General features: G+C 39.7%; 2 protein-coding genes and 1 long non-coding RNA gene across 12 annotated transcripts in view; 1 reads left to right on the forward strand and 2 right to left on the reverse strand.

Annotated features, from left to right (window-relative positions):
• Positions 1-215: 215 nt before the first annotated feature.
• LOC121930352 (UPF0462 protein C4orf33-like) lies at positions 216-13,786 on the reverse strand. 2 transcript variants are annotated; one of them, XM_042466562.1, is made up of 8 exons: positions 13,654-13,786; positions 9,100-9,280; positions 7,231-7,407; positions 5,946-6,006; positions 4,378-4,429; positions 4,092-4,291; positions 2,679-2,826; positions 216-486 (listed from the first exon to the last, which is right to left on the reverse strand). In XM_042466562.1, exons 2-7 carry the CDS (start codon positions 9,278-9,280, stop codon positions 2,721-2,723), a joined length of 777 nt encoding a protein of 258 aa, XP_042322496.1. In that variant the 5' UTR covers positions 13,654-13,786; the 3' UTR covers positions 216-486; positions 2,679-2,720. The 2 variants fall into 2 exon arrangements, with proteins under 2 accessions (XP_042322496.1, XP_042322497.1); XM_042466563.1 differs by lacking the exons at positions 7,231-7,407; positions 13,654-13,786.
• A 1,473-nt stretch (positions 13,787-15,259) lies between these two features.
• Positions 15,260-20,131, reverse strand: LOC121930353. 2 transcript variants are annotated; one of them, XR_006103919.1, is made up of 2 exons: positions 19,941-20,131; positions 15,260-15,614 (listed from the first exon to the last, which is right to left on the reverse strand). It is a non-coding gene; the product is annotated as an uncharacterized LOC121930353 (long non-coding RNA). The 2 variants fall into 2 exon arrangements; XR_006103920.1 differs by having other exon boundaries at positions 18,909-20,131.
• Positions 20,132-20,180: 49 nt separating this feature from the next.
• SCLT1 (sodium channel and clathrin linker 1) overlaps positions 20,181-21,931 on the forward strand; it is a 98,243-nt gene continuing 96,492 nt past the window's right edge. For 5 of the 8 annotated variants that reach the window (XR_006103918.1, XM_042466554.1, XM_042466558.1 and 2 more), the window contains exon 1: positions 20,186-20,371. The gene's annotated coding sequence lies outside the window, so the exon portion shown is untranslated. Of the gene's footprint in view, positions 20,372-21,931 lie in introns of all 8 variants that reach the window. The other 3 variants (XM_042466556.1, XM_042466557.1, XM_042466555.1) reach the window with 3 other exon arrangements.

Below are 21,931 nucleotides of genomic sequence, written 5' to 3' on the forward strand. Positions count from 1 at the left end.
AATTAAGTACATTTTGGCAATACCCATTTCTAGTTAAAATGAAACATATTTCACTTTTTTCTTTTCTTTTTCTTTTTCTTTTTTTTCTTTGCTTAGGTTAAAGGTACAAGTCTATGGATTTTCCACGAAGACAAGGTTATCGGAATCCTAAATTATGACTTTCAATGGAAAACAAGTGTTCATTTGCTGCAAGTTCAAGAAGAAACACAAGTCGATACAGAAGCAACAGAATATATTATGCACAAGCTCAGTAGATTTTACTGGAAATGTAACAAATACATGCCCAGGTTGCAAAAAGGTGAATTCTCAAAACCCAAGAATAGTCCAGCCAGCGTAACAGGGAAAATATTATTCTTCAGTTCATCTCCCAAGCAGCATCCATCACTGATTCATTGAAACACACAACTGGATTACATTTTGATTTCAGTCCTTTAGAATACAGATGCATAGCTTCACACACAAAAAATGTTCCTCCCATTTTCTTTCCTGTAGAAATAATGTTTGTTATCAAAAATCGTAATATAATTGTCAAGCTGGAAATTCAAAACAATGGTGTCCAAAGATACAAAAGTAAAATGCATCATGTTTTCATATTTGTTCATTTATTTATTTATTTGTTTGTTTATTATTGCATTCCAAGGAAGGCACTGTTGAAGCCCTAAAGCTCACTGAGGCTCAAAACCTGAAATATTTTGCTGTGAAAATTATATGTGGGTACATGTATTGTAGAATTTGCACTAAAAAAATTGATAATTTATTTCTGGGAGATTCTCTGGTGTGAAACCCAGAAACAGAATAAATAAAGCATAATACTGAAGTGAGCAGTAAATGAGGTCAGCATGGACATTTGAATGAAATGACATGTTTAAGACCTAAAGAACAAAATCAAGATGATATCATGAAAATGCAGGAAGGTAGGTATGTAAAATTATTACTTTATGATAATTGGGGGAGACTAGAGAGAATGCATATCATGGACGATCTTTTGGAAATAAAAGAAAAACATTGTTACTATAATAAGCAAAGACCTAGTATCTGGTACAAATAACTAACATCAAGCACAGATGCGGAGGAATGTAAAATCCTTTAGTTACTCCTCATCCACACCAATAGGTAATTAAATAAAATTATCTTCAACTGACTTGGAAAAAAATAGAGAAAGAAGCATAACCCAAGAGTCTCTGGGATGTAAAATCCACATTTGGGCAAGAACCAAACAGGGCCTCTGCCACAGTTGTTAAAGTGCTCATGTGAGAGTATGTATTTCTTAATAATTCTGGCTTCAAACTCTATGGTTCAAAACCTATTGAACAAAGCTCTCCACAGACAGAAGGCAAGAAGGGCAAGGTCTCAAAATACAGATAGTATATTTCACTGCTCTGACCATCCCATCATATAAGTAGGAACCATCAGGCTTCCAGATGCTGTTGGACAGTAACTCTTACCATCCCTCATCATTGCCTATGCTGGCTCAGCCAACAACTTCCGGAGGGCCACATGATACTCACCACTGATATAAATCAGTATTTGACATTGTCACACAGTTGTCAAAGGAAGGCTGCATTTGCATGCATGATTACTTGCAAATCACACTGAAATTAGTACAAGCAGACCTCTGTATCCACAGATTCTGCATCCATGGATTCAGTCATCCCTGATTTGAAAGTATTTTTTGAAAAATTGCATAAAACAAACCTTATTTTGCCCCTTTATATAAGGGATACTATTTTACTATGCCATTGTATATAATAGGACTTGATGGATTTTGGTATCTACAGCAAATCCTGGAACCAAAGCCCAGTGGATACCTAGGGCCCACAGTATACATGTATTTAAGTCCTTCACTTGACCTCATTATAAATAAAAGCTTTTATGAGTAGGCTGTAAACTGGCAAAAATAAAAAGGCCAGTTAAAAGCAAAACTGTTCTCTATCCCTAACTGTCCTTTAACTTAGGGGTATGTAACTAAGGATGTAAAGGACAAAGCAGAGGAAAATCATGCCAAAACACTTACAAAATTCCAGCAGGCATAACTATGCTCACCCTAATGGCTGGATGGATGAGGAGGGAACTATGGTAAATGGTGGCTCTACGATGTTTGGGGGAGGTGATCAGTCTCAAGTCAGACTAAGAAAATGCATGTCAAAAAGGATGTAAAGGCAAAGCAAAGAAAATGGTGACTACATTAGCAGTGATTATAGCCTTTAATGTGATAATTTCACCTGATTTTAACCCAGAAAAGCTGACAAACATACACAAATGTCTTATTCAAATCCTTCAAAGCCTGATTTCCTTTGGCACCTCCTTTGATGGGAAGTGCCAAAGAGCTGCCAGTGCCACCATTTTCCTGCCTATGCATTCAAAAAGGTCAGAAGCAGTGCTGTGATGAAGAGGGTAGTAAGGATTGGTGCTTCTTTTAGGTACTCTCACCTTTTGCCACTTAACAGAGAATGGGATAGTTCCTTTTTTATAAGAGTTAAGGTACAGTACGATGATCTGTGAATAAGTCAACCCAGGTTTTTTGGGTCAATTTTTTGATAAAACTAAACTTTGACTAAACTACACTTCTACATGAGTATATATAAGAGTATCCTCTGCCCTAAATCAGGACTGTTTAAGCTACTGTATGCTTGTATGTTCTACAGTTCAGTGGAAGCAATCTGTATTTATTGACATACCTACTTCATATTAGCTGGTATCCTACCTCTTGTCCTTATTATCTAATTATTATGTTTGCATAATGCCCACAGGTCTGAATCAGGCTGCTTCCAGGCATCTCCCATTAAGAGTTTTAGGTTGAAACGTTTAAAATATTCTAAGCGATGGCTGCAAGAGAAAGGAACCAAGATGTCAGATAGGTCTACAACTTTTAACACTTACTCCTTTCAATAGCTAATAAACTGCTGCAAACAATATGTTTAATTTAAGTAAGTTTTAAAAATTTAATTTGCCTATCTTTTACATTTCAAAAAGCTGCATGCAAATAAGTCAACTATTTTTACATCTGCACTAGAAAGCAAAGCAAAGCAAAGTAAAAGCAAAGCAAAGTAATCCCTCAAAATAAGTTGGATATTCAGATAAAGGTTCATTACAACCATCATTTCAAATTGAGAATATAGGCTGGCGATTGTGTTGACCATGCCCACTCAATGAATAACAAGTAGGGGGGTAGGTTTTGTGGCACAACTATAGATAGGGCATATTGCACTATATGGTTATGTTTTAACAGCCTATGTCATGAGGAAAGCCTACAAATTAATGTTTGGTATTCATGAACCCTCCATATTCCCTGATTAAGGGGACACATAGGGACTGTCAAAGTCCCCCAATCCCCACTTACTGGACAGCAACTGCTGCGATCAATGGGATCCATTTCTCTGTTGCTAGGGAAGCAACTGACTGATGTTCCCATCACCCATTGGCATGAGTGGTCTCCAGAGTGAGGGGAAATTGTGACAGGGACCCTGTTTCTGCCTTTTGCAATGGAGATCGCTCACAGGAGGGGGCCTAAATATCAGCCAGCTGCTTCCTGAGCAACAATGGCTCCCCAGTGATCCAGCAGCTGCTTCCCAGTAAGTGGGGATTGAGGAAAAAGGACCAGGATTTATTGTGTTGATGCAGAATGACAGTACTTACACATTCACATCTCCCCAACAAGATTCTAGCCTATTTATTTAAGGCCCCATGAATTTAAGAAAAATATACTTCTTCAGGGGCCCCTGCAGGAATAACAAGTACATACAAGGGATACATTTCTATTACTCTAAGAAGCATACTTTTATTATTGTACTATGTTATATTCACATGATAAGTTTCAGAATCTTCAGCAAAGCGAAGCATATGAAAGAGGATTATCTGTAAATGTTATATTGCTGTAATGAGTTAACATATGTAATAATATGATTACAATAAGCAGAATAAAGGATCACTCTTGCACAGCCTTAACAGAAGAAGCAACATCACATTAAGTTAGATCATGGTCCAGAGTCACCTCAGTTATCTTTGTCAGATACACTTCATGTGACGAGCAAAATATTCTCCCTCTCTTAATAGCCTTTCAATTGTCATTGTAGTATGACAGGTGTACTTACAAATCAGGCTTCTGTTCTTTCTGAATCTCAAGCTGAGGTATAGGGAAGAGAGCTTCATATGTTCTATCCACACCTGATCCATGAATTGCAAATGCATTAAATTTGTCAGTGGCTGGTGGAAAATAGCTCCAAGGCAGATGAGCTTTGCCAATCCAATTGGTACTTGTTCTTGACACTTCAAATGTTAAAGGGAGCTCTTGCTGTGTTTAGGAAAATAGATACAGATTTATTCCAATTCTAAAAGTAATCATACATTTAAGAAGAAAGACTAATATGGTTTACTTACTTTGCATACCTTCCGTCTGCCAGAAAGCAACAATACAAGATGCTGCCCATGCCTATGAAAACATGGTATAGTCATACCAAAAATACATGCATTAGTGCATCACCAAGCCAAAAAAATATTATAGTCCTTAAAGGAAAATTGTGCTACTAACAAAATGCAGTTTTATTTATCAAAATGTAAAGAGATTAAACTACAAAACAATGTTACATTCCTTACCAGCTCATGTCCTCATCTCTCACACACGAACACATTCATTCCCTCTCCCTCTAAACATAAATGTACACACATCATGCTAGTGAGTACGTTTGGCACTAATAATCATTATTAGTGATGCAATATCCTGACTCCAGCACTACTCAATTCACTTCTATTAGATATATTTATAATCTTGCTTTCCCAAGTCTCAGCAATAAAAGCATAACTGTTGCAGGTGTCAAGTCATTATCTAGTCTTGAACTCTACTCTTTCTATTTGTAAATTTTTTTTAAAAAAAATCATTCATTGGTGATTTTCCTGCTACTGCTTTCACAAATACAAGGTAGGATGGATAGGCTTCCCAGGTTAAACAGATACCTTTAATATAGTTGTTTAAAAACAGAGTTTTACCTTCTCTTTTAGATTCTCCTAACAATACAGTACTTTAAAGAAGCAGCACTTGCAAAAATCATGGTTTACATGCCACACTTAGAAGGTTTAAGTCCTGTCCTATGTGCAACCTAGCAACTGTGGAACCAGGAAAGAATTTCTCTATTTTGCATGACCAGGAAGCATGTTTGCTAGATCTAAATTAAGAGTTTATGTTATTAAGGAAATCTAACAGAGGATAAAGGTTAAATACATATAATCATCCTTTTTATCATCGCTGTCCACCACTTTTTGCCTTTGCCAGGGATTCTGTTGCTCTCTGCCACTTTATTATTGTCCTCTTACTCTTTCTACGATATTACAATACATCTCATACTGATCACCTTTGTAGCTCCGTTCCTTAAGTACATTGCTAACATATATTTTCTACTATCCATCCTGCAGTACTAGTAGTTACTTTCTAGAGCAGAAATTGGAAACCTATGGAAGTTCAAAAATTTATGAGCTTCAGCTCCCCTCAGCCAGTATGGTCAATGATCAAAGACAACAGTACTTGTTGTCTAGCAATATTTGGAGGGCCACAAGGTTTCTATTCCATCTCTAAAGCTACAGAACAATTCCACGCAACAAGAGTGATATAAAAAAGCTCAGGAAAAGAATTCCTATGCTGACAACTAATGCTTTCTTGAAAGTACCCTCGGAATTCTAATAGTCTTCAAAAATCAAGCTTGTACACAGAGTGTTCAAGCCAGTGCTACTCTGGATAGGTGCAAGTGCCTGAGCCATCAGCTGCTCGTCCTTGGTGAATTTTTGGGAAAGAAACAATTGTAGCCAATAGGCACAAATATAATGCTGGATCCCTAGCACTTGAAGAAAGAATTGCAGATCACCTGAGAAGCACTGAATTAAGGCAACACAACTACAAGCAAGAGACTGCTAAACAATTTGGTACAGTTTTAAAACATTTTTAAATGTTTACTTACGGACAGAGTTCCACTTCTAAGTATTGTTGAGTTTGGCCATTCAGGAAGAATGCTTCTACAACTAAAAAACCAAAAGACATTATTGCTATTTTTAAAACTGTATTTATTATATTTACTTAAAATGCTTACAGAGCAGTTGCTGGTAAATTTACCCAGAAGTAGAGCCTACAAAGTTAAATGGGCCTAATGTGTGTAGAACTGCAGACTTTGACTGCAGTCCTGTTCCTTCTTACCTAGACATAAATCCCAATGTATTCAACAGGTTTTACTACTGAATAGAATGTATAAGATTGTACTTTTAATCTTATTTTCTAGTCTAATTTTTTAGTGTTTGACAAACAGTATATAGCTTCTCTCATGTGCACTCAGAACACTTTGTAGAATATTTATGATTACCATAATTATGAAGATAGGTTTTAAAACTAGTATGGAAAAGGATTTATTTTTAAAATTAGGTTGTAATGCAGAGACAATAGATTTTTCCGTTTAGATTAGTTTGGATACAGATGTAGAAAATAATAGTTTTCCTTACTGCTGTTGGCTGTCAATCAGGTATGTGTAGCTTTAGAACTCTTTATATCAGGGGCTTACATAGGTGAAATTGAACAGAACTGAGCAATCACTCACAACACTGGCCCCAAGGAAAACTCTGAAATGCAAGAAACCGATGCCATGAACTCCTAAAGCAGTGGATTGAATGTGAAACTACTGTGGGAACAGGGAAAGAATTTTTTTTTTTATCCATATGTATAAAAGAGCTACTTAGTAATCCTGTTGCTGCATTCTAATGCATAGGGGAATCTCCAAAAGAAGAAAGAACAAGTGGTATGGATGCAATATAAATAGTTTCTATGAGATTATTTCTTCGTTGTCAGGAAACTATGGAATATGAATCTAAAGAGAAAGCATATGGAAAGTGTACCCAACTGATACCCATTAGCTCCATTCATGCTTTGAAATGAGGCATGAGCAGCCACAGAGGATCCAGGGCCACATCCTTCCAATTTTTTTCCTGGTGCTCCTGTACAGCCCCCCCCCCCCAAAAAAAATCTGGACTTATAGTATGGTTATAATATTTTGCTCTTAGCAGTGTTTTCTTGGTGTGGGCAACAGTGATCAAATGGGGAATCATGCCTCCTAGAAACATGATTCTTTTTAAAGCAATGCACTTGTGTGTGCACGCACGCACGCACACACACACACACACACAGAGGGATGGAAAACTGAGTGAAGAGGCACAAAAACCACCCAGAATGCATTGGGCCCCAATTCACATCAATCCCACCTTTCTGTTGAATGCATATTTGAGGTCTACCAGTAAAGGTAACACAGTCCAACTGAGAAGCTCTTATCTGGAAATCCAAAATACTCCAAAATCCAAATTTGTCTACATAGGTGGCTGAGATGGTGAACCTTTGTTTCTGCTGGTTCAATGTACACAAACCTTGCTTGATGCACAAAACTATAAAAAATATTACGTATAAAATAACTTTCAGGTTATGTTTATAAGGTGTATATAAGTTTAGACGGGTCCCATCTCCAATATATCTCATTATGTATATCAAGTACAGTGGACCCTTGTTATACGCTGGGGTTTGGTTCCAAGATCCCCCATGTGTAACAAAATGGATGTATGCTCAAGTCCCATTAAATATAATGACATAACAAAATGGTGTCCCTTATAAAAATGAAAAAAGGAAGCTTTGATGTTTGAAATTTATACTTTTAAAAAATATTTTCAAACTGTGGATGCTTGAATCCATGTATAAAAAATCAGTGTATAAGAAGGGCCGGCTGTATTCCAAAATCTGGGGGAGAAATCCAAAACACAGCTGGTGCTAAGCATTTTGGAAAAAGGATACTCAGCCTTTATATTCAGGCATGCCAACAGATTATTCTCAGAAAGTTAAGTATCTTTGGTAAATTATTCTTTTTTCCAAAGATACTTTTAACTGTGCGAGGCAAGACCATTATTATCTTGGCAACAATGTTTCACAACTAAAAATTAAATCCTATGAAGTTTCGGTATAAGATAATTCTAACGCCATAGGAGTAGTTTAAAATTGAAAAATCAAGCCAAGAAAAATTATTTCATTTCTCATTCTTGCTGAAGAAGAATACTGTATAGTCAAAGAATACAATACTTTGTATTGTATTGGTTTCACTTAAAACTGTACTTTTACATTGCCAGTTCTGTAGTTCTGTCTGAAAGATGTATGTAGAGGATCAGCTAAAGGAAGAATTCTTCAACATATTAATTGCATTTGAAAAATGGTGCCGAAGAATTCTACATATACCATGGACTGCCAAAAAGGCCAATAAATGAGTCTTAAAGCAAATCAATTCTGAACTCCAACTAGAAGCCAAAATGAATAAACTGAGGCTATAGTACATTAGATGTACAGTCAGTCCTTGGTATCCACAGACTTGCCATCCGCATCTTTGGGTGGCAAGCCTGCATTGTCCCCAATGGTGCACATGGCCGTGCCATTAGGGACAGCCGCTGTTGTCCTACGACGGCACATGGATGTGACCATGCTACCATTAAGTTCCGTTGTACCCAATGGCGGTGTGGCCGCGTGCACACGCTGCCATTGGGGACAATGCGGGTTTGAGCATTTGTGGATTTTCATATCCATGGGAGGGTCTGGAACCGATTCCCCATGGATAGTGAGGGCCGACTGTACCATGAGATGGCAGGGTTCGTTGGAAAAAATGATAATGTTGGGAAAAGTGGAAAACAATACGAAAAGAGGAAGAGCACATTTCAAATGGATTGATTGAAAAAAGGAAGCCCTAGCAAAACGTCTACAGGGCAGGGTGTTTGGGAGGTCTCTCATTCATAGGGTTAAGCTGATGCTAACCTGATGGCAATGAGAAGAAACAAAAGCAATGGTATGTTAATATATAAGTAGATGCAGCGAGGCAGCCCTTATGCAGTTTTGATCAAAAGCCAAGTGTTTGTTGGAGATTTTTTTTAAAAAAAACTGTAACTTGGAGGGAAAGGAATGGAGTAATCTGGAAGAGGATGGTGTGTGTTGGAAAATTTTGTAGTGGATCCTACTTGTTTAAAATATTTTTGTATAGCATATTTCCCTTTGCACAAGAGCCAGGATATACAATATTCTGGGAGCAATAAAAAGGTTCCACTTACCTTCATAGTCCCACAGTCCATTGAATGGTTTTCCTGCCTCACCAGGAGGAGCTGGAGGATCATTAAAAAATGGAGCACTCACTTCCATAAGTATTCCTGAATTTTCTGGTGTCAGCTTAATCACTATTGGATCATGAGATAGTGGCAAGCTATTCCATGTGTGTTCAATTTTAAATTCCATCTAAATATTACATTAAACAAAATTAATTATTTTTAATGATCTAAATACTAAAAAAATTAGTCATGTAACCATGTTTGAGTGTTGGACTATGACTCTAGAGAGCAGGTTGGATTCCCCCTTGGCCACGAAACCCACTGGGTGACCTTAGGCAAATCACATACTCTCATCCTCAGAGGAAGGCAAAGGCAAACCTCTTCTGAACCAGTCTTGCCAAGAAAGCACTATGATAGGTTCTCCTTACAGTCTCTGTAAATTGGAAACAAGTTGAAGGCACACAATAATTTCTTTTTTATCTTCACTTCACTCTACTGCAGTTTGTATTCAGAACACTCATTTCACTGACATATGGGCATTTAAATAAATATTAGCTTGTCTTATTAAAGATGTGCTTAATAATGACCAGCTATTTCTAATATAAATATTTTGTTAAAAGTCAAAGAAACATATTCCACTAGTCAGCCCATTTTAGTTCCTAAATCAATAACATGATTTACCCAAGCTTTTAATGAGCAAGATGAATAATACATATCCATCTGTCCGGTTTATGAGAACTTTTCATACATCATACAGTATACTCATAATAACAAGGGGTGTTCCTTGAATGAATGAATGAAGCCCTACAAGACATAGAACAGCAAAATAGAAGCAAATGAACACCAAGTAAATGGCCAGACTAGCATGGTATACCTTTTTTTTTAGAAACCTGTTTTATGGCCATAGCTGTAACTTTCGTATTATTCTGTGGCCTAAATACCCTAAAGACACCAGATTGGATCTTGCAAGCTTAGCCCTGGTTAGTACTTTGATGGGATAGCACCAATTAATACCAGGTGCTGTAGGCAATATTTCAGAGAAAGGAACTTCCAAAAGAACCTCTGAGCATTCCTTGCCTAAGAAAACCCTATTAAATTTATGGAGTTGGCATAAGTTGATAGGCAACTTCAAGACACATGCCCACATATACAATATTCTGTAATTGCCGAGTTACTTCCAAACATGCACAAAATTATTGCAAGTACAACAGCAAGTACATTACTATATGCACTACCAGAACTCACATTAAGAGCTTAGTATATATTTATCACATGATGGCTCAGCATTAAACCCCTTGCAGGAACTTCAAAATCGTTCTCTGTACTTTGTTAATTCCATGTTCATTCCAGACTATTTTCACCACAGGGTGCCCAAAGCGATCACATTAACTTGTACAAATATGCAAATCAACTGCTATTTCCCCTAAAAGTTATATTTCCACAGCAGTGTTTCTGCAGAACCAATGGCTTACTCACACATTAAACCAGAGATGAAGAACATGTGGCCTTCCAATTGCTGCTAGACTACAGCTTTAACCAACATGATGAAACATTAGAGCTGCAGCCCAACAAAATCCAAAGGGCCAACATATTTTGATTCCAAATTATACAAAATATGCAAGATTTCAGAGGATGCAAAGTTATATTAACATGGTGATAAAAGCAAACTTCTTTTAACTACTATTGTGTCATAGAAATCTATTTGTAATATCTTCCCCATGGCAAGCTCTGGGCACTAAGTTAGATATTAAAACTGGAATGTAACATAGCAGTCTTCCTGTGCATTCTGTGGTTCATCTACTCACCCATTTGCTCACAGCTGCTCAAGCATCTTTCCCATGAACAGTTTCAAATATGCCACTTTCTTTCTTATCTTACCTGTATCCTATTAAAGTTGTGTATTTACTGTTATTTAGAATACAAACCTTTACATTACAGAAGCATTTTAAGGTTTACAGTCAATAATCAGATCCTGATTGGTTTATAAGCAGAACTAATGCTAGACATACAGTCCTTGCCAGTGCCAAGGAGCCAAAACTTGGCAAACAAATAGCTCCACAACTTAATAATCAGGACAGTTTTACAGTACTCAAAACTCTATACAGTCGCCTCTCCTTTTTTGCGAGGGCTCCATTCTGGACCCCCTTGCGAAAACTCATAGGCTTGAATATAGGCAGCGGGGCACAGGCACACACCTCATTCATTCCCCTTCCGTTCATCCCTTGCGCATAAGCTCCTTGGACTTGAATGAAGGTTATTTCTAGTTCTGGGGGAAATTGTACTTCTACTGATAAAACAAATAATATAGATCTCATTTTTCCCTTCTGGATTAAAATATGATTTCAGACTAAAGTTCACATTTAAATTAAACTGAGGAAAACATTCCTCTTCCTCCTCAAATCTTCATTTGTAGCACCTTCTTGGGTTAACTTTTACAAAGTCAGAACACTCTGAAAAACCAAGCAAGAGGTACTGCAGCTGTTAGTATAAACTGCAGGACAAGTGTTTACATTAAGTCTCAACACCATACATAAATTCGATTGTACAATTAAAGCTAGTATCCTATGCACACCTACCTAGAAGAAACATAACAGCAAGCCATGCTCTCTCTGCCTGATTAAAGCAATGACAAACCACCTCTGAATAAATCCCTACCGCAGAGTTGCCAGGAGTTGAAGCATAATCCTGCATATGTCTGGTCTTTACAGTTGTCCTTCCACATTTGTGGCTTTGATTTTTGTGGATTTGTTTGTTTCTGGTTTTGAATAATATGTTCTTTCTAGGAATCTCTAAGACCTCCAGCATAAGTCTGCCAGAGGTTGACCATAGAGTTGTGCTGAAGAATACATTTCTAGGCATTTGTAGGTCATCCAGCATGAGTATGGGCCCAGACAGGCCAAAAGAAAGCTGCTTCGGGTCACTTTGGAGGTATGCTGTTTAAATTATGCTAAGAGGCTGGAAGCCACACTCCAGTCCTAAGGACCGGAGCATGGCTTTGGTGCCGCAGCTTCTGGCCTCTTAGGACACATGCATCATTTAAACAGCATACCTCCAAAGTGACCCGAAGCAGCTTTATTTTGGCCTGTCTGTTTGGGACCATACTCATGTTGGATGACAGTTGAACCAAAGTACAAGGAAGGAACATACCTGAAATAAAACATATTATAGGTATTTTTGTGGGGGTTTTGAGCTGTGTGGCCATGTTCTGGAAGAATTTATTCCCAACCATTCACCTGCATCTGTGGCTGGCATCTTCAGCGGTTGGTGGCATGGAAATGAGTGGGGCATATATACCAAGGGTGAAACAGTATATGTACCTCACTCACTTCCATGCCACCAGCCTATGAAGGTGCCAGCCACAGATGCAAGTGAAATATTAGGAATACGTTCTTCCAGAACACGGCCACACAGCTCAACCCCCCCCCCCCAAAAACAAACCCTATTAGTGCTGGCTGTGAAAGCCCTTGATGTCACATAAAACATATTCTTTACAAATATACCTCTGCTCCCTCTTCTTCCTGTGTTGTCATGTTCTTCATCAAATCTTTCATATGTAGGTTTTGGGGGGGGGGGGGGGAACCCAGTGACACTCGCATCAAAGAGTGCTGTTGAGGCCTGGACCCCTTTCACACTACAGTTATAGCCTTACGATTCCACTTTAACTGCCGTGTGCCTGTGGAATCCTGGGATTTGTAGTTTATGGAGCGGTATTTAGAGAGCTCCATAACAACTCACCAAACTATAAACCCCAGCATTTTATAGGAAGCAGTCACGATGCTTAAAGTGGAGTCATAGTGCTAATACTTGCATACCGTAGTATGAAAGGGTCTGTAATCTATCCCCCATCTCCACCTCGTGGGATAATCCAAACTGTTTATGTTATACCATTAGGCACTTCACTGAGCAATACAGTACTGTACTAATTACTATTAATAGTACAAATCCAGGTGTTCTGGGCTTTGCATTCTCCCCTGTGTAGAAAACCAACCTCCTGCTGCCTGGGAGCAACCCTTTCATTTTAGCAACCGTATCAGAAAGAGAGGGTTGCATCTATGCTGCAGAAATAACAGTCTGGCACTGCTTTCACGTCCAAGGGTTCAATGTTATGGGATGCTGGGATTTGTAGTTTTGTGAGACATTTAGCTTTCTCTGTCAGGGTGCAAAGGGACCTAGAAGCACCTTTGAGACTAATGGAAAGAAAGAAGCTGGTAGCATGACATTTCCTAGACTGAAGCCTTTTCCCTCATTAGGAAGCAGACTCCAGAAGTCTACAAACACTTTTGCCACCTCTTTCACAGTTAGTCTCAAAGGTGCTGCTACAAGATCCCTTTGCATACTAATTTCCCTGGCTAACACAGCTATGTCTTTGAATTCTCTGCCAGAGACCTTTGGTGCCACAACAAACTACAAATCCCAGAATTCCATAGCCTTGGGGCAGGGCAGTTAAAGCGGCGCCAATGCGGGTTATTCCTCCCGTGTGTGTGCTTAAGCCTTCTTCTTAAACCCTCCAAGAAGCAGCAGCGCCCACCAACATCCACTTCCCAGCCCAGCTCACTTCACCTTCCTTGAAGAGGAGGCGGAGCCAAAGACAGAGAGCACGTGATTTATCTCTTTCCACCAATCAGATAAGCCCGCTCTAAGGCCGCCTCTTGAAACGTGATTGGAGGCCGTCGGTGTGACGTCTTCTTTCTTCTTCCCCCTCCCTCCCTGTCTGATGAAACATTAGAGCTGCAGCCCAACAAACACAAAGGCCACATATTTGATTCCAATTATACAAAATATGCAAGATTTGAGGATGCAAAGTTATATTGAACATGGTGATAAAAGCAAACTTCTTTAAACTAATATTGTGTCATAGAATCTATTTGTAATATCTTCCCCATGGCAAGCTCTGGGACATAAGTTAGATATTAAAACTGGAATGTAAACATAGCAGTCTTCCTGTGCATTCTGGGTGGTTCATTCTACTCACCCATGCTCACACCTGCTCAAGCATGCTTCCCATGAACAGTTTCAATAGAGCCACTTTCTTTCTATCTTACCTGTATCCTATTAAAGTTGTGTATACTGTTATTAGAATACAAACCTTTACATTACAGAAGCATTTTAAGGTTTACAGTCAATAATCAGATCCTTCTGATTGTTTATAAGCAGAACTAAGCTAGACATACAGTCCTTGCCAGTGCCAAGGAGCCAAAAATTGGCAAACAAATAGCTCCACAACTTATCATCAGGACAGTTTACAGTCTCAAAACTCTATACAGTCCTCCCTTTTTTTGCGAGGGCTCCATTCTGGACCCCCTTGCGAAAACTCATAGCTTGAATATAGGCAGCGGGCACAGGCACACACCTCATTCATTCCCCTTCCGTTCCATCCCTTGCGCGTCTGAAAGATGTATGTAGAGGATCAGCTAAAGGAAGAATTCTTCAACATATTAATTGCATTTGAAAAATGGTGCCGAAGAATTCTACATATACCATGGACTGCCAAAAAGGTCAATAAATGAGTCTTAAAGCAAATCAATTCTGAACTCCGACTAGAAGCCAAAATGAATAAACTGAGGCTATAGTACATTAGATGTACAGTCAGTCCTTGGTATCCACGGACTTGCCATCCGCATCTTTGGGTGGCAAGCCTGCATTGTCCCCAATGGTGCACATGGCCGTGCCATTAGGGACAGCCGCTGTTGTCCTATGACGGCACATGGATGTGACCATGCTACCATTAAGTTCCGTTGTACCCAATGGCGGTGTGGCCGCGTGCACACGCTGCCATTGGGGACAATGTGGGTTTGAGCATTTGTGGATTTTCATATCCATGGAAGGGTCTGGAACCGATTCCCCATGGATAGTGAGGGCCGACTGTACCATGAGATGGCAGGGTTCGTTGGAAAAAATGATAATGTTGGGAAAAGTGGAAAACAATACGAAAAGAGGAAGAGCACATTTCAAATGGATTGATTGAAAAAAGGAAGCCCTAGCAAAACGTCTACAGGGCAGGGTGTTTGGGAGGTCTCTCATTCATAGGGTTAAGCTGATGCTAACCTGATGGCAAAGAGAAGAAACAAAAGCAATGGTATGTTAATATATAAGTAGATACAGCGAGGCAGCCCTTATGCAGTTTTGATCAAAAGCCAAGTGTTTGTTGGAGATTTTTTTTTAAAAAAAAAAACCTGTAACTTGGAGGGAAAGGAATGGAGTAATCTGGAAGAGGATGGTGTGTGTTGGAAAATTTTGTAGTGGATCCTACTTGTTTAAAATATTTTTGTATAGCATATTTCCCTTTGCACAAGAGCCAGGATATACAATATTCTGGGAGCAATAAAAAGGTTCCACTTACCTTCATAGTCCCACAGTCCATTGAATGGTTTTCCTGCCTCACCAGGAGGAGCTGGAGGATCATTAAAAAAAGGAGCACTCACTTCCATAAGTATTCCTGAATTTTCTGGTGTCAGCTTAATCACTATTGGATCATGAGATAGTGGCAAGCTATTCCATGTGTGTTCAATTTTAAATTCCATCTAAATATTACATTAAACAAAATTAATTATTTTTAATGATCTAAATACTAAAAAAATTAGTCATGTAACCATGTTTGAGTGTTGGACTATGACTCTAGAGAGCAGGTTTGATTCCCCCTTGGCCACGAAACCCACTGGGTGACCTTAGGCAAATCACATACTCTCATCCTCAGAGGAAGGCAAAGGCAAACCTCTTCTGAACCAGTCTTGCCAAGAAAGCACTATGATAGGTTCTCCTTACAGTCTCTGTAAATTGGAAACAAGTTGAAGGCACACAATAATTTCTTTTTTATCTTCACTTCACTCTACTGCAGTTTGTATTCAGAACACTCATTTCACTGACATATGGGCATTTAAATAAATATTAGCTTGTCTTATTAAAGATGTGCTTAATAATGACCAGCTATTTCTAATATAAATATTTTGTTAAAAGTCAAAGAAACATATTCCACTAGTCAGCCCATTTTAGTTCCTAAATCAATAACATGATTTACCCAAGCTTTTAATGAGCAAGATGAATAATACATATCCATCTGTCCGGTTTATGAGAACTTTTCATACATCATACAGTATACTCATAATAACAAGGGGTGTTCCTTGAATGAATGAATGAAGCCCTACAAGACATAGAACAGCAAAATAGAAGCAAATGAACACCAAGTAAATGGGCAGACTAGCATGGTATACCTTTTTTTTAAGAAACCTGTTTTATGGCCATAGCTGTAACTTTCGTATTATTCTGTGGCCTAAATACCCTAAAGACACCAGATTGGATCTTGCAAGCTTAGCCCTGGTTAGTACTTTGATGGGATAGCACCAATTAATACCAGGTGCTGTAGGCAATATTTCAGAGAAAGGAACTTCCAAAAGAACCTCTGAGCATTCCTTGCCTAAGAAAACCCTATTAAATTTATGGAGTTGGCATAAGTTGATAGGCAACTTCAAGACACATGCCCACATATACAATATTCTGTAATTGCCGAGTTACTTCCAAACATACACAAAATTATTGCAAGTACAACCGCAAGTACATTACTATATGCACTACCAGAACTCACATTAAGAGCTTAGTATATATTTATCACATGATGGCTCAGCATTAAACCCCTTGCAGGAACTTCAAAATCGTTCTCTGTACTTTGTTAATTCCATGTTCATTCCAGACTATTTTCACCACAGGGTGCCCAAAGCGATCACATTAACTTGTACAAATATGCAAATCAACTGCTATTTCCCCTAAAAGTTATATTTCCACAGCAGTGTTTCTGCAGAACCAATGGCTTACTCACACATTAAACCAGAGATGAAGAACATGTGGCCTTCCAATTGCTGCTAGACTACAGCTTTAACCAACATGATGAAACATTAGAGCTGCAGCCCAACAAAATCCAAAGGGCCAACATATTTTGATTCCAAATTATACAAAATATGCAAGATTTCAGAGGATGCAAAGTTATATTAACATGGTGATAAAAGCAAACTTCTTTTAACTACTATTGTGTCATAGAAATCTATTTGTAATATCTTCCCCATGGCAAGCTCTGGGCACTAAGTTAGATATTAAAACTGGAATGTAACATAGCAGTCTTCCTGTGCATTCTGTGGTTCATCTACTCACCCATTTGCTCACAGCTGCTCAAGCATCTTTCCCATGAACAGTTTCAAATATGCCACTTTCTTTCTTATCTTACCTGTATCCTATTAAAGTTGTGTATTTACTGTTATTTAGAATACAAACCTTTACATTACAGAAGCATTTTAAGGTTTACAGTCAATAATCAGATCCTTCTGATTGGTTTATAAGCAGAACTAATGCTAGACATACAGTCCTTGCCAGTGCCAAGGAGCCAAAACTTGGCAAACAAATAGCTCCACAACTTAATCATCAGGACAGTTTTACAGTACTCAAAACTCTATACAGTCGCCTCTCCTTTTTTGCGAGGGCTCCATTCTGGACCCCCTTGCGAAAACTCATAGGCTTGAATATAGGCAGCGGGGCACAGGCACACACCTCATTCATTCCCCTTCCGTTCATCCCTTGCGCATAAGCTCCTTGGACTTGAATGAAGGTTATTTCTAGTTCTGGGGGAAATTGTACTTCTACTGGTAAAACAAATAATATAGATCTCATTTTTCCCTTCTGGATTAAAATATGATTTCAGACTAAAGTTCACATTTAAATTAAACTGAGGAAAACATTCCTCTTCCTCCACAAATCTTCATTTGTAGCACCTTCTTGGGTTAATTTTTACAAAGTCAGAACACTCTGAAAAACCAAGCAAGAGGTACTGCAGCTGTTAGTATAAACTGCAGGACAAGTGTTTACATTAAGTCTCAACACCATACATAAATTCGATTGTACAATTAAAGCTAGTATCCTATGCACACCTACCTAGAAGAAACATAACAGCAAGCCATGCTCTCTCTGCCTGATTAAAGCAATGACAAACCACCTCTGAATAAATCCCTACCGCAGAGTTGCCAGGAGTTGAAGCATAATCCTGCATATGTCTGGTCTTTACAGTTGTCCTTCCACATTTGTGGCTTTGATTTTTGTGGATTTGGTTGTTTCTGGTTTTGAATAATAGGTTCTTTCTAGGAATCTCTAAGACCTCCAGCATAAGTCTGCCAGAGGATGACCATAGAGTTGTGCTGAAGAATACATTTCTAGGCATTTGTAGGTCATCCAGCATGAGTATGGGCCCAGACAGGCCAAAGGAAAGCTGCTTCGGGTCACTTTGGAGGTATGCTGTTTAAATTATGCTAAGAGGCTGGAAGCCACACTCCAGTCCTAAGGACCGGAGCATGGCTTTGGTGCCGCAGCTTCTGGCCTCTTAGGACGCATGCATCATTTAAACAGCATACCTCCAAAGTGACCCGAAGCAGCTTTATTTTGGCCTGTCTGTTTGGGACCATACTCATGTTGGATGACAGTTGAACCAAAGTACAAGGAAGGAACATACCTGAAATAAAACATATTATAGGTATTTTTGTGGGGGTTTTGAGCTGTGTGGCCATGTTCTGGAAGAATTTATTCCCAACCATTCACCTGCATCTGTGGCTGGCATCTTCAGCGGTTGGTGGCATGGAAATGAGTGGGGCATATATACCAAGGGTGAAACAGTATATGTACCTCACTCACTTCCATGCCACAGATGCAAGTGAAATATTAGGAATACGTTCTTCCAGAACACGGCCACACAGCTCAACCCCCCCCCCCCAAAAAAAAAACCCTATTAGTGCTGGCTGTGAACGCCCTTGATGTCACATAAAACATATTCTTTACAAATATACCTCTGCTCCCTCGTCTTCCTGTGTTGACATGTTCTTCATCAAATCTGTCATATGTAGGTTTTGGGAGGGGGGGAACCCAGTGACACTTGCATCAAGGAGTGTTGTTGAGGCCTGGACCCCTTTCACACTACAGTTATAGCCTTACGATTCCACTTTAACTGCCGTGTGCCTGTGGAATCCTGGGATTTGTAGTTTATGGAGCGGTATTTAGAATTCTCAGACAGAGAGCTCCATGACAACTCACCAAACTATAAACCCCAGCATTTTATAGGAATCAGTCACAATGCTTAAAGTGGAGTCATAGTGCTAATACTTGCATACCGTAGTATGAAAGGGTCTGTAATCTATCCCCCATCTCCACCTCATGGGACAATCCAAACTGTTTATGTTATACCATTAGGCACTTCACTGAGCAATACAGTACTAATTACTATTAATAGTACAAATCCAGCTGTTCTGGGCTTTGCATTCTCCCCTGTGTAGAAAACCAACCTCCTGCTGCCTGGGAGCGACCCTTTCATTTTAGCAACCGCATCAGAAAGAGAGGGTTGCATCTATGCTGCAGAAATAACAGTCTGGCACTGCTTTCACGTCCAAGGGTTCAATGTTATGGGATGCTGGGATTTGTAGTTTTGTGAGACATTTAGCTTTCTCTGTCAGGGTGCAAAGGGACCTAGTAGCACCTTTGAGACTAATGGAAAGAAAGAAGCTGGTAGCATGACATTTCCTAGACTGAAGCCTTTTCCCTCATTAGGAAGCAGACTCCAGAAGTCTACAAACACTTTTGCCACCTCTTTCACAGTTAGTCTCAAAGGTGCTGCTACAAGATCCCTTTGCATACTAATTTCCCTGGCTAACACAGCTATGTCTTTGAATTCTCTGCCAGAGACCTTTGGTGCCACAACAAACTACAAATCCCAGAATTCCATAGCCTTGAGGCAGGGCAGTTAAAGCGGCGCCAATGCGGGTTATTCCTCCCGTGTGTGTGTTTAAGCCTTCTTCTTAAACCCTCCAAGAAGCAGCAGCGCCCACCAACATCCGCTTCCCAGCCCAGCTCACTTCACCTTCCTTGAAGAGGAGGCGGAGCCAAAGACAGAGAGCACGTGATTTATCTCTTTCCACCAATCAGATAAGCCCGCTCTAAGGCCGCCTCTTGAAACGTGATTGGAAGCCGTCGGTGTGACGTCTTCTTTCTTCTTCCCCCTCCCTCCCTGTCTTTCCTTCACCGCCAGCACCGCTTCGGCCGTTAGAGGAGGAGTCGCCTCGTCTGTGTGTTGATGCGCATGCGCGGCGTCCTCCTCCTCCTCCTCCTCCTCTTCCAATCCTGAGGGAATATCGTTGGTTGCCTATCAGGCGAAGCCTTTGGGTCACTTGGCGGAGCTGCGGCTTCTGTGATTGATTGACAGGGGGAGGAGGAGGGGGTCTTTTAACGGTCGCTCGGATAGACTTGGAATGACTGCTGGGTAAGTGCAGGCTGAGCACACTTGGTCCTCCTTTTCCAGGACTTGTCCTCCATTTTCAACCTTCAGGGTTCCCAGACGTCCTCCTTTTCCAGAGTCTGCCCTTCATTTCAGCCTTCAGGGTAACTAGACCTGGTCCTACTTTTCCAGGACCTGCCCTCCATTTCAGCCTTCTGTCTAGAAAGGGTTCCAAAATGTCCTCCATTTTTGAGCTTTTCAAAGAAGCATGAGTTTCTATTTATATGAGTGTTTTAGCTTTTTATTTGGTCATGTCCTCCATTTTTTCTTGAACGTCCTGCATTTTGCGGTTTCTTTGCCTCTCAGGGTGACCAGATGCCCTCCTTTGCCTGGACATGTCCTACACTTCAGCCTTTAAAGATTGGTGTTGCAAGGATAAGAAATACAGATTACCATAGCTGGGGGGTATATATATATATATATATATATATATATAGCCATTGTTTTGTGTCTTCAAGTCACTTAGGACTTATGGTAAGCCTCAGGCAAACCAACCCATCATGGGTTTTTCTGGGGCTGAGAGAGTGTGACTTGCCCAGGGTCACCCAGTGGCCCTTTGGCAAGGACTTGAACCTGGTCTCCAGAGTTGTCTCCAGCGCTCAAATTACCGCATCATGCTGGTTCTCTGGACATGTCCAAACACAGACATAGACGCACATACACATGGATGTGCACGTGTGTGTATATACATACACAGACATGTACACACACATGTATGAGCACATGCACATGAACTTCAACCATTATTTTTTGCTAAAGTTAAGGGACTTGGAAGACAATAGCCATCAGCATGTGTGTAAATGTGTCCTTGTCCTGTTTGCCATCATTTGGAAATACACCACAGAGAGCCTGATGATACACAATACCTTTCCTCTGCACCAGGGACCTGCACCATATTTGTACCCACTGTATCTTTCCTCCATGGAAACTCTCCACTGACTGGCAGCTAATGCCTCACTGGCGCATAGATCACCACTTTGAGTAACTTTGGTCCAGACTAGTGTTTCTTGAGCTGTCTGATGTGGGGGGACTGGCAGGATTTTTTCCCCCAATGCGCCAGGGGTCAGCACTATATATTTTTCCCCATTGACTACAGACTTGCTTTCCTGTGGACCAGCAGTCCATGGTTCTCAGTCTGGCACAACTTTGAGTACACTTTTTGTGGGGGATGTATGTTATGGGATAGAGGAGGACATGAGTGCACTAAATATTAAGAAAGGGAGGTACTTTGGGTGTTTGTCTTGCAGTAAAAGGATTAAGACTGGAGGTGAATAGTTAAACATGTTTAAGCCAGAGATTTTAAGCATCCTTACAATTGGTCTTTCTAAGGAGTGTTAGGAGTGGGATAAAATGCTTGAGAAAAAAGTTTTAATATTTCTTTAATTACAGTATTCTTTAGTTACTGTTGATCTGAATATTTATATAAAACAACTAGGATTAAGTTCGGATCTTTGCTGTCTTTTTATATTGTTATGAACTTTGATACCTCGAATAGGCATGTGCATGCTTATAGATGTGATGTGAACTGAATTGGTAGTATTTAAG

This window comes from Sceloporus undulatus, chromosome 5, assembly GCF_019175285.1.
Source record: "Sceloporus undulatus isolate JIND9_A2432 ecotype Alabama chromosome 5, SceUnd_v1.1, whole genome shotgun sequence".
NCBI classification, from domain to species: Eukaryota; Metazoa; Chordata; class Lepidosauria; order Squamata; family Phrynosomatidae; genus Sceloporus; species Sceloporus undulatus.

Excerpts from the sequence above, each read along its gene's own strand:
- LOC121930352 (XM_042466562.1), bottom strand. The coding sequence starts at position 9,280 with ATGGAATTTAAAATTGAACACACATGGAATAGCTTGCCACTATCTCAT. Across the intron at positions 4,430-5,945 it reads TTAGAAGTGGAACTCTGTCC|GCATGGGCAGCATCTTGTAT; the intron begins GTAAGTAAACAT and ends ATGTTTTCATAG. Across the intron at positions 2,827-4,091 it reads AAAGAACAGAAGCCTGATTT|CCATCGCTTAGAATATTTTA; the intron begins GTAAGTACACCT and ends TTTCTCTTGCAG.